General features: G+C 51.1%; 1 protein-coding gene across 1 annotated transcript in view; it reads right to left on the bottom strand.

Moving 5' to 3' along the window:
- Window positions 1-233: 233 nt before the first annotated feature.
- Window positions 234-11,771, bottom strand: part of SMC1A (structural maintenance of chromosomes 1A) — a 58,754-nt gene continuing 47,216 nt past the window's right edge. The window contains exons 22-25 of the mRNA XM_058822374.1: window positions 11,233-11,384; window positions 5,648-5,717; window positions 4,341-4,451; window positions 234-661 (exon numbers count right to left, since the gene is read on the bottom strand). Coding sequence (XP_058678357.1) covers window positions 578-661; window positions 4,341-4,451; window positions 5,648-5,717; window positions 11,233-11,384 — 417 coding nt within the window. The 3' untranslated portion in view covers window positions 234-577. The remainder of the gene's footprint in view (window positions 662-4,340; window positions 4,452-5,647; window positions 5,718-11,232; window positions 11,385-11,771) is intronic.

Raw genomic sequence — 11,771 nt, 5'->3', positions numbered from 1 at the left:
TTTGGGGGCGGGGTCACGCTGATTTTGGGGGTGTCCCCAGGATTTTGGGGGGGGGTTCACAATGATTTTGGGGGGGGTCTCCAGGATTTTGGGGTCACGATGACTTTGGGGGTGTCCCCAGGATATTTTGAGGGGGGTCACGCTGATTTTGGGGGGGGTCCCCAGGGTTTTGGGGTCACGCTGATTTTGGGGGTGTCCACCAGGATTTTGGGGGGGGGTCCCCAGGGTTTTGGGGGTCACAATGATTTTGGGGTGTCCCCAGGATATTTTGGGGGGGGTGTCCCCAGGATTTTGGGGGGCTCCCCAGGGTTTTGGGGTCACGATGATTTTGGGGGTGGCCCCAATATTTTAGGGGTGGGGTCACGCTGATTTTGGGGGGTGTCCCCAGGGTTTTGGGGTCATGATTTTGGGGTGTCCCCAGGATATTTTGGGGTGGGGTTACGCTGATTTTGGGGGTGTCCCCAGGGTTTTGGGGGGGTCCCCGGGGTTTTTGGGGGGGGTCCCCGGGGTTTTGGGGTCACGATGATTTTGGGGTGTCCCCAGGATATTTTGGGGGGGGTCCCCGGGATTTTGGGGGTCACTGCTCGTTGGGGTTGGGGTTGGTGTCCGGGTACTTGGTGAGGTCAAAGGTCAGCACTTTGCTGATGACGCAATCGCCTTGCTGGGGGGGGAGGGAGGGGAAGGGGGGAGGGGTCACAGCCCGGCCTGGGACCCCCCCCCCCCCAAAAAAATCCCTGTGACCACCAAAATTCCCCTGAACCCCCCAAAAACCCAGCCCGAAAATGGAGCCCCTCCCCCAATGGAGCCCCTCCTCCCCATGGAGCCCCCTCCCCCCATGGAGCCCCTCCCCCAATGGAGCCCCTCCCCCCATGGAGCCCCTCCCCAATGGAGCCCCTCCCCCCCTTTTTGGGGTTTTTGAGACCCCCCCTCCCCCCATGAGCCCCTTGGTTTTGGGGTATTTTGGGGTAATTTGGGGTATTTTGGGGTATTTTGGGTATTTGGGGATATTTTGGGGTATTTTGGGGGAGTTATTTTGGGGTATTTTGGGGTATTTGGGGTATTTAGGGGAGTTATTTTGGGTATTTGGGGTATTTGGGGAGTTATTTTGGGGTAATTTGGGTATTTGGGGTATTTGGGGGGTATTTGGGGTACTTTGGGGGAGTTATTTTGGGGTATTTCTTTGGGGGTATTTGGGGGGTTATTTTGGGGTATTTGGGGGTTATTTTGGGAACTTTGGGGGTATTTTTGGGGTATTTAGGGTACTGTAGGGGACTTGTTTTGGGGTATTTTGAGTATTTTGGGGGAGTAATTTTGGGTATTTGGGGTATTTTTGGGGATATTTTGGGGGGATATTTTAGGGGGTTATTTTGGGGTACTTTGGGGGTATTTTGGGTATTTGGGGTATTTTGGGTATTTTGGGGGAGTTATTTTGGGGTATTTTGGGTATTTAGGGTATTTTGGGGGAGTTCTTTGAGGGTATTTGGGGTATTTGGGAACTTTGGGGGTATTTTGGGGTACTTAGGGTACTGTAGGGGAGTTGTTTTGGGGTATTTTGGGGGAGATATTTTGGGGTATTTTGGGTATTTGGGATATTTTGGGGGTATTTGGGGTATTTTGGGGATATTTCGGGGGGTTATTTTGGGGTATTTGGGGAACTTTGGGGGTATTTTGGGTACTTGGGGATATTTTGGGGTATTTTGGGTATTTGAGGTACTTTGGGGGAGTTATTTTTGGGTATTTTGGGTATTTGGGGTATTTTGGGGGACTTATTTTGGGGTATTTGGGGTATTTTGGGGGTATTTGGGGAACTTTGGGGGTGTTTTGGGATATTTAGGGGTATTTTGGGGTATTTAGGGTACTGTGGGGAAGTTGTTTTGGGGTATTTTGGGTATTTGGGGTATTTTGGGGGTATTTGGGGAACTTTGGGGGTATTTGGGGATATTTAGGGGTATTTTGGGTATTTAGGGTACTTTGGGGATATTTTGGGGGGGTTATTTTGGGATATTTTGGGTACTTTGGGGGGTATTTTTGGGTACTGTGGGGGAGTTGTTTTGGGGTATTTTGGGGTATTTGGGGTATTTTGGGTATTTGGGATATTTTGGGGGTATTTGGGGTACTTTGGGGATATTTTAAGGGGTTATTTTGGGGTACTTTGGGGGTATTTTTGGTATTTGGGGATATTTTGGGGTATTTTGGGGTATTTAGGGTACTGTAGGGGAGTTGTTTTGGGGTATTTTGGGTACTTTGGGGGAGTTATTTTGGGTATTTGGGGTATTTTGGGGGTATTTGGGATATTTTGGGGGTATTTGGGGTACTTTGGGCATATTTTGGGGGGTTATTTTGGGGTATTTTGGGGGTATTTGCGGTACTTTGGGGGAGTTATTTTGGGGTATTTAGGGTACTGTGGGGGAGTTGTTTTGGGGTATTTTGGGGTATTTTGGGGTAGTTATTTTGGGGTATTTTGGGGGTATTTTGGGGGAGTTATTGTGGGTATTTGGGGTATTTAGGGGAGTTATTTTGGGGTAATTTGGGTATTTCAGGTATTTTGGGATATTTGGGGTATTATGGGGGTATTTTTTGGGAGTTATTTTGGGTGTTTAGGGTATTTTTTGGGGGTTATTTTGGGGTATTTTGGGGGTATTTGGGGTACTTTGGGGGTATTTTGGTATTTGGGGATATTTTGGGGTATTTTGGGTACTTTGGGGGAGTTATTTTGGGGTATTTGGGGGAATTTTGGGGTATTTTTTGTATATTGGGGATATTTTGGGGGAGTTATTTTGGGGTATTTTTGGGTATTTTTTGGGATTTTGGGTATTTAGGGGAGTCATTTTGGGGTATTTTGGGGGTATTTTTTGGGAGTTATTTTGGGTATTTGGGGAATTTTTGGGGAGTTGTTTTGAGGTATTTGGAGTAATTTTGGGATATTTGAGATGTTTTTTGGAGGTTATTTTGGGGTATTTTGGGGGTATTTGAGGTATTTTTGGGGCAGGTTTTTTGGGGTATTTTTTTGGTATTTGAGGAATTTTTTGAGGTTATTTCGGGGATATTTTGGGGAGTTCTTTGGGGATATTTGAGATATTTTGGGGATATTTGAGATATTTTTTGGAGGTTATTTTGGGGTGTTTGAGGTAATTTTGGGGTAATTTTGGGGGTATTTGAGGTATTTTTTGGGGAGTTTTTGGGGTATTTTTGGGGTATTTGAGGTATTTTCAGGGAGGTATTTTTGGGGAGTTTTTTGGGGGTATTTTTTGGTATTTGAGGAATTTTTTGAGGTTATTTTGGGGGCATTTGAGGTATTTATTGGGGAGTTTTGGGGGTATTGTTGGGGTATTTGAGGTACTTTTGGGGAGTCTTTTTGGGGATATTTTAGATATTTTGGGGAAATTTGAGACATTTTGGGGGTATTTTTGGAGATTATTTGGGGATTTTTTTTTGGTTTTGAGGGTGTTTTGGGGTATTTGAAGTATTTTTGGAGGATATTTTGGGGGCACTCGAGATTTTTTTAGGGCATTTCTGGGTTATTTTTTGCACTTTTGGGGTTTCAGGGGTAATTTCGTGTATTTCAGGGGTATTTTTTGGTATTTCAGGGGAATTTGGGACCATTTTTGGGGATTTTTTTGGTATTTCGGGGATTTAGGGATATTTTGGGGTATTAAAGGGTATTTCTGGATATTTCAAGGGAATTTGAGGCCATTTTTGGGGATTTTTGGTATTTCAGGGGAATTTGGGGCCTTTTTTTGGGGATTTTTTGGTATTTCAGGGGAATTTGGGGCCGTTTTTTGGGGGATTTTTTGGTATTTCAGGGGAATTGTTTGGTATTTCAGGGGAATTTGGGGCCGTTTTTGGGAATATTTTGGTATTTCAGGGGAATTTGGGGCCGTTTTTAGGGGTTTTTGGTATTTCAGGGGAATTTGGGGCCTTTTTTGGGGTTTTTGGTATTTCAGGGGAATTTGGGGCCATTTGGGGGATTTTTGGTATTTCAGGGGAATTTGGGGCCGTTTTTGGGGGATTTTTGGTATTTCAGGGGAATTTGGGGCCCTTTTGGGGGATTTTTGGTATTTCAGGGGAATTTGGGGCCGTTTTTGGGGATTTTGGTATTTCAGGGGAATTTGGGGCCGTTTTTTGGGGCTTTTTAGGTATTTCGGGGAATTTTTTGGTATTTCAGGGGAATTTGGGGCCGTTTTTAGGGATTTTTGGTATTTCAGGGGAATTTTTTGGTATTTCAGGGGAATTTGGGGCCGTTTTTAGGGATTTTTGGTATTTCAGGGGAATTCAGGGCAGTATTTGGGGATTTTTGGTATTTCAGGGGAATTTGGGGCCGTTTTGGGGGATTTTGGTACCTCGGGGTAGACGCCGATCAGGCTCTGGGCCTTGGTGTAAAATTCCTCCTTGAGGGAGATGACGATGGCCTGGAAGTTGGCGGCCGACTGCTCCTTGATGTAATTGGCCACCTGGGGACCCCAAAAACCAGCTTGGCACCCCCAAAAATGGGCTTGGAACCCCCAAAAATGGACTTGGTGTCCCAAAAACCAGCCCGGCACCCCAAAAAATGAACCCAGAAACTCAAAAAATGGACTTGGAACGCCAAAAAAATGAACCAAGAACCTCAAAAAAATAGACCTGGCACCCCAAAAAATGGACTTGGAACCCAAAACCAGACCTGGCACCCCAAAAAATGGCCCTGGAAGGTCAAAGAAATGAAGCAAGAACCTAAAAAAAATGAACTTGGCATCTCAAAAACAACCCCGGCACCCCAAAAAATGAACCCAGAAACTCAAAAAATGGACTTGGCACCCTAAAATATGGACCTGGAAGCCCCAAAAACCGCCTTTGTCCCCCCGAAAAATGAACCTAAAACTTTAAAAAATGGACCTGGAAGCCCAAAAAATGAACCCAGGATGTCAAAAAAATGGACCTGAAACTCCCAAAAACGGACTTGGAACCCAAAACCAGACCTGGCACCCCGAAAAATGAACCTAAAACCTCAAAAAATGCACGTGGCACCCCCAAAAATGAAACTAGAAACTCAAAAAATGCACTCAGCACCCCAAAAACCCACCTGGAACCCCAAAAAATGAACCTAGAAACACAAAACCTGCCTTGGCACCCCAAAACGTGGAGCTGAAATTTCAAAAACGAACCTGGCACCCCAAAAAATGCACCTGGCACCCCAAAAAATGGACCCAGAACCTCAAAAAATGGACCCGGCCCCCCAAAAACTGCCTTGGCACCCCAAAAAATGGACCTGGCACCCCCAAAATTGGGGTGAGAAACCCCCAAAATTTGGGGGTGGGGGAAGAAAAATCAGCTCCGAGAGGGGCAAAATGAGATTGGGGTGACCCCAAAATCCCACAGGGGGAGCCCCAAAATGAGGAAGGGACCCCAAAAAAAGGGGAGGGGAACCCTAAAATTGGGGAGGGCACCCCAAAAATCGGTTGAGGAACCCCAAAATCGGGAGGGGAGCCCCAAAATTTGGGGGTTGGAGGTGCAAAAATCAGCTCCATGAGGGGGAAAACGAGGCTGGGGTGACCCCAAAACCCCACGGGGGAGCCCCAAAATGAGGAGGGGACCCCCAAAAAAGGAGAAGGGACCCCAAAAAAGGAGAAGGGACCCCCAAAAGTGGGGAGGGGCCCCCCCAAATTCCCACCTTGCCAATGTTGGTGTTGTCCAGCGCGGCGTCGATCTCGTCCAGCACGAAGAACGGGGCCGGCTTGTAACTGCGGGGAGAGCGGTGAGAGCCCGAAAATGGGACACCCCAAAAATGGGAACCCCGAAACTGGGAACCCCGAAAGTGGGACACCCCAAAAATGGGACACCCTGAAAGTGGGAACCCCGAAAGTGGGACACCCCAAAACTGGGAACCCCGAAACTGGGACACCCCAAAAATGGGACACCCTGAAAGTGGGGAACCCCAAAAGTGGGACACCCCAAAAGTGGGGAACCCCGAAACTGGGACACCCCAAAAATGGGGAATTCCAAAAGTGGGGAACCCCAAAAATGGGACACCCAAACTGGGACACCCCAAAAATGGGACACCCTGAAAGTGGGGAACCCCAAAAATGGGACACCCCAAAAATGGGAACCCCGAAACTGGGACACCCCAAACGGGGCCGGCTTGTAACTGCGGGGAGAGCGGTGAGAGCCCGAAACTGGGGAACCCCAAAAGTGGGGAACCCCAAAAATGGGAACCCTGAAACTGGGACACCCCAAAAATGGGGAACCCCGAAAGTGGTACACCCCAAAAATGGGAACCCCAAAAATGGGACATCCTGAAAGTGGGGAACCCCAAAACTGGGACACCCCAAAAATGGGAACCCCAAAAATGGGACACCCTGAAAGTGGGGAACCCAAAAAATGGGAACCCCAAAACTGGGACACCCCAAAAGTCGGGAACCCTGAAAAGGGACACCCTGAAAACGGGGAACACCAAATGGGGCCGGATTGTAACTGCGGGGAGAGCGGTGAGAGCCCGAAAGTGGGGAACCCCAAAAGTGGGACACCCCAAAAATGGGGAACCCCAAAACTGGGGAACCCCAAAAGTGGGACACCCCAAAAATGGGAACCCCAAAAATGGGACACCCAAACAGGGACACCCCAAAAGTGGAGAACCCCAAAACTGGGACACCCCAAACGGGGCCGGCTTGTAACTGCGGGGAGAACGGTGAGAGCCCGAAACTAGGGAACCCCAAAAATGGGGCACCCCAAAAATGGGACACCCTGAAAGTGGGGAACCCCAAAACTGGGACACCCCAAAAGTGGGAACCCCGAAAAGGGACACCCTGAAAACGGGGAACACCAAATGGGGCCGGATTGTAACTGCGGGGAGAGCGGTGAGAGCCCGAAAGTGGGGAACCCCGAAACTGGGACACCCCAAAAATGGGGAACCCCAAAACTGGCGCACCCCAAAAATGGGACACCCTGAAAGTGGGGAACCCCGAAAAGGGGCACCCTGAAAATGGGGACCACCAAATTGGGCTGGTTTGTAACTGCGGGGAGAGCAGTGAGAGCCCGAAACTGGGACACCCCAAAAATGGGAACCCCAAAAAAGGGGACACCCAAACTGGGACACACTGAAAGTGGGGAACCCCGAAACTGGGACACCCCAAACGGGGCCGGCTTGTAACTGCGGGGAGAGCGGTGAGAGCCCGAAACTGGGGAACCCCAAAACTGGGACATCCCAAAAGTGGGAACCCCAAAAATGGGACACCCTGAAAGTGGGGAACCCCGAAACTGGGACACCCCAAAAATGGGAACCCTGAAACTGGGACACCCTGAAAGTGGGGAACTCCAAAACTGGGACACCCCAAAAATGGGAACCCCAAAAATGGGACACCCCAAAAGTGGGAAACCCCAAAACTGGGACACCCCAAAAGTGGGAACCCCGAAAAGGGACACCCTGAAAATGGGGAACACCAAAAGGGGCCGGATTGTAACTGCGGGGAGAGCCCAAAACTGGGGGGACCCCAAAACTGGGACACCCCAAAAATGGGGAACCCCAAACTGGGACACCCCAAAACTGGGACACCCCAAAACTGGGACACCCCAAACGGGGCCGGCTTGTAACTGCGGGGAGAGCGGGTGAGACCCCGAAAATGGGGAGACCCCAAAAAGGGACACCCCGAAACTGGGACACCCCAAAATGGGGGAATCCACAAAATAGGGGAATGCCAGAAATGGGACACCCCGAAAATGGGGCACCCCAAAACTGGGGAACCCCAAAAAGGGACACCATAAACAGGGCTGGCTTGTAACTGCGGGGAAACCAGGCTGAGACCCCAAACTGGGACACCCCAAAAAGGGACACCCCAAAAAGGGACACCCTGAAACTGGGACACCCCGAAACTGGGACACCCCAAAAAGGGACACCCTGAAACTGGGACACCCCAAAACTGGGACACCCCAGAACTGGGACACCCCAAAACTGGGACACCCCAAAAAGGGACACCCTGAAACTGGGACACCCCAAAACTGGGACACCCCAAAACTGGGACACCCCAAAACTGGGACACCCCAAAAAGGGACACCCCGAAACTGGGACACCCCAAAAAGGGACATCCTGAAACTGGGACACCCCGAAACTGGGACACCCCAAAATGGGGGAATCCCAGAAATGGGACACCCCGCAAATGGGCACCCCAAAACTGGGGAACCCCAAAACTGGGGAACCCCAAAAGGGGCCAGCTTGTAACTGCGGGGAGAGCAGGGTGAGACCCCGAAACTGGGACACCCCAAAACTGGGGAACCTCAAAAAGGGACACCCCGAAACTGGGGAACCCTGAAACTGGGCTGAAACCCCAAACTGCGCACCCCAAAAGTGGGGAACCCCAAAAATGGGACACCCCAAAAATGGGACACCCCAAATGGGGCCGGCTTGTAACTGCAGGGAGAGCGGGGTGAGACCCCGAAACTGGGGAACCCCGAAACTGGGACACCCTGAAAGTGGGGAACCTCAAAACTGGGGAACCCCAAAAAGGGACACCCTGAAACTGGGGAACCCTGAAACTGGGCTGAGACCCCGAAAAGGGACACCCCAAAAGTGGGGAAACCCAGAAACTGGGCTGAAACCCCCAAAATGGGACACCCCAAAAATGGGGTACCCCCAAAATTGGGACATCCCAAAAGTGGGGAACCCCAAAAAGAGACACCCCTAAACTGGGCTGAGACCCAAAAATGGGAACCCCAAAAGTGGGGAGCCCCAAAAGGGGGGAACCCCAGAAATGGGGCGTTCCAAAACTGGGGAACCCCAAAACTGGGACAACCCAAAACTGGGCTGAGACCCCAAACCGGGACACCCCAAACATGGGGAACCCCAAAATTGGGACATCCCAAAACTGGGGCACCCCGAAAATCGGGGCACCCCAAAAAGGCCCATCCCCACTTTTGGGGTCCTCGTGGGTTTGGGGTCCCCCGAAGAGGTTTTGGGATCTTCCCTGAGGGATTTTGGGATCCTCCCGAGTTTTGGGGACCCCTCAAGGGTTTCTGGGATTTCCCATGGGATTTTGGGGTCCCCCTGGGGATTTTGGGGTCCCACCTGTGGATGGCCAAGAGCAGGGCCAGGGCAGCCAGGGGGGGATTTTTGGGGATTTCTCCCAGGATTTTGGGATTTCCCATGGGGATTTTTGGGATTTCTCTGAGGATTTTGGGATTTCCCATGGGGATTTTGGGGATTTCTCTCAGGATTTTGGGATTTCCCATGGGGATTTTTGGGATTTCTCTGAGGATTTTGGGGTTTCCCATGGGGATTTTGGGGATTTCTCTCAGGATTTTGGGATTTCCCATGGGGATTTTTGGGGATTTCTCTCAGGATTTTGGGATTTCCCATGGGGATTTTTGGGGGTTTCTCTCAGGATTTTGGGGTTTTCCTGGGGATTTTTGGATTTCCCTTGGGATTTTTGGGATTTCTCTCAGAATTTTGGGATTTCCCATGGGGATTTTTGGGGTCCCCCCGGTTTTTGGGGTCCCACCTGTGGATGGCCAAGAGCAGGGCCAGGGCAGCCAGGGGGGGATTTTTTGGGGATTTCTCCCAGGATTTTGGGATTTCCCATGGGGATTTTTGGGATTTCTCTGAGGATTTTGGGATTTCCCATGGGGATTTTGGGGGTTTCTCCCAGGATTTTGGGGTTTCCCATGGGGATTTTGGGGATTTCTCTCAGGATTTTGGGATTTCCCATGGGGATTTTTGGGGATTTCTCTCAGGATTTTGGGGTTTTCCTGGGGATTTTTGGGGATTTCTCTCAGGATTTTGGGGTTTTCCTGGGGATTTTTGGATTCCCCATGGGATTTTTGGGATTTCCCATGGGGTTTTTGGGGTCCCCCCAGAATTTTTTGGGTCCCCCCGGATTTTTGGGGTCCCCCTGGAGATTTTGGGGTCCCACCTGTGGATGGCCAAGAGCAGGGCCAGGGCAGCCAGGGGGGGATTTTTTGGGTATTTCTCACAGGATTTTGGGATTTCCCATGGGATTTTTGGGGTCCCCCTGAGGGATTTTTGGGGTCTCCCAGATGAATTTTGGGGTCCCACCTGTGGATGGCCAAGAGCTGGGCCAGGGCATCCAAAGGGGGATTTGGGGGATTTCCCTTGGGGGTTTTTGGGATTTTCCTGGCGATTTTGTGATTCTCCCTGGGGTTTTTGGGGTCCCCCCGGGTGTTTTTGGGGTCCCACCCGTGGATGGGCAAGAGCAGGGCCAGGGCAGGGATTTTGGGGAGGATTTGGGGGTCCCACCCCTGGGTTTTGGGATTTCCCATGGGGATTTTGGGGATTTCCCCTGGGATTTCCAACCCCCCTTCAGTTTTTGGGATTTCTCCCAGGATTTTGGGATTTCCCATGGGATTTTTGGGGTCCCCCTGAGGGATTTTTGGGGTCTCCCAGATGAATTTTGGGGTCCCACCCGTGGATGGCCAAGAGCTGGGCCAGCGCAGCCAGGGGTGGATTTTTTAGGATTTCTCTCAGGATTTTGGGGTTTTCCTGGGGATTTTTGGATTCCCCATGGGATTTTTGGGATTTCTCTCAGGATTTTGGGATTTCCCATGGGGTTTTTGGGGTCCCCCCAGAATTTTTTGGGTCCCCCCGGATTTTTGGGGTCCCCCCTGGTTATTTTTGGGGTCCCACCCATGGATGGCCAAGAGCAGGGCCAGAGCAGCCATGGGGGGATTTTTTTGGGATTTCTCTCAGGATTTTGGGATTTCCCCAGGGGCTTTTGGGATTTTAGGATTTCCCTTGGGGTTTTTGGGGTCCTCCTGAGGGATTTTGGGGTCCCACCCGTGGATGGCCAAGAGCAGGGCTAGGGCAGCCAGGGGTGGATTTTTTTGGGGATTTCCCATGCGGATTTTTGGGATTTCTCTCAGGATTTTGGGATTTCCCATGGGGATTTTTGGGATTTCTCCCAGGATTTTGGGATTTCCCATGGGGATTTTTGGGAATTTTCTCAGAATTTTGGGATTTCCCATGGGGTTTTTGGGGTCCCCCCAGGATTTTGGGGTCCCACCTGTGGATGGCCAAGAGCTGGGCCAGGGCAGCCAGGGGGGGGATTTTTTGGGGATTTCTCCCAGGATTTTGGGATTTCCCATGGGGATTTTTTGCGGGTTTCTCCCAGGATTTTGGGATTTCCCATGGGGATTTTTTGCGGGTTTCTCCCAGGATTTTGGGATTTCCCATGGGGATTTTGGGGGTTTCTCCCAGGATTTTGGGATTTCCCATGAGGTTTTTGGGGTCCCCCCGGGATTTTGGGGTCCCACCTGTGGATGGCGAAGAGCAGGGCCAGCGCTGCCACGGTTTTCTCCCCCCCTGACAGGTTGTCCATGGGCCGGAAACGCTTCCCGGGGGCGACGCAATTGTAATTGATGCCGTCCAGGTAGGGCTCCTCGGGGTTCTCGGGGCCCAGGAACGCCTGCGGGGACATTGGGGACAGTGGGGACATCACTGGGGACATTGGTGACACAGGTGACACTGAGGTGACACACTGTCATGGATCCCGTCCAGGTGCGGCTCCTCCGGGTTCTCGGGGCCCAGGAACGCCTGGGGGGACATTGAGGTGACATTGAGGTGACATTAGAGACATTGGTGACACAGGTGACACTGAGGTGACACACTGTCATTGATGCCGTCCAGGTAGGGCTCCTCGGGGTTCTTGGGGCCCAGGAACGCCTGCGGGGACATTGGGGACATTGGTGACACAGGTGACACTGAGGTGACACACTGCCATGGATCCCGTCCAGGTGCGGCTCCTCCGCGTTCTCGGGGCCCAGGAACGCCTGCGGGGACATTGGGGACATCA

This window comes from Ammospiza caudacuta, chromosome 32 (genome assembly GCF_027887145.1).
Source record: "Ammospiza caudacuta isolate bAmmCau1 chromosome 32, bAmmCau1.pri, whole genome shotgun sequence".
NCBI lineage: Eukaryota > Metazoa > Chordata > Aves > Passeriformes > Passerellidae > Ammospiza > Ammospiza caudacuta.
This window is presented reverse-complemented; position numbering and strand designations above follow the sequence as displayed.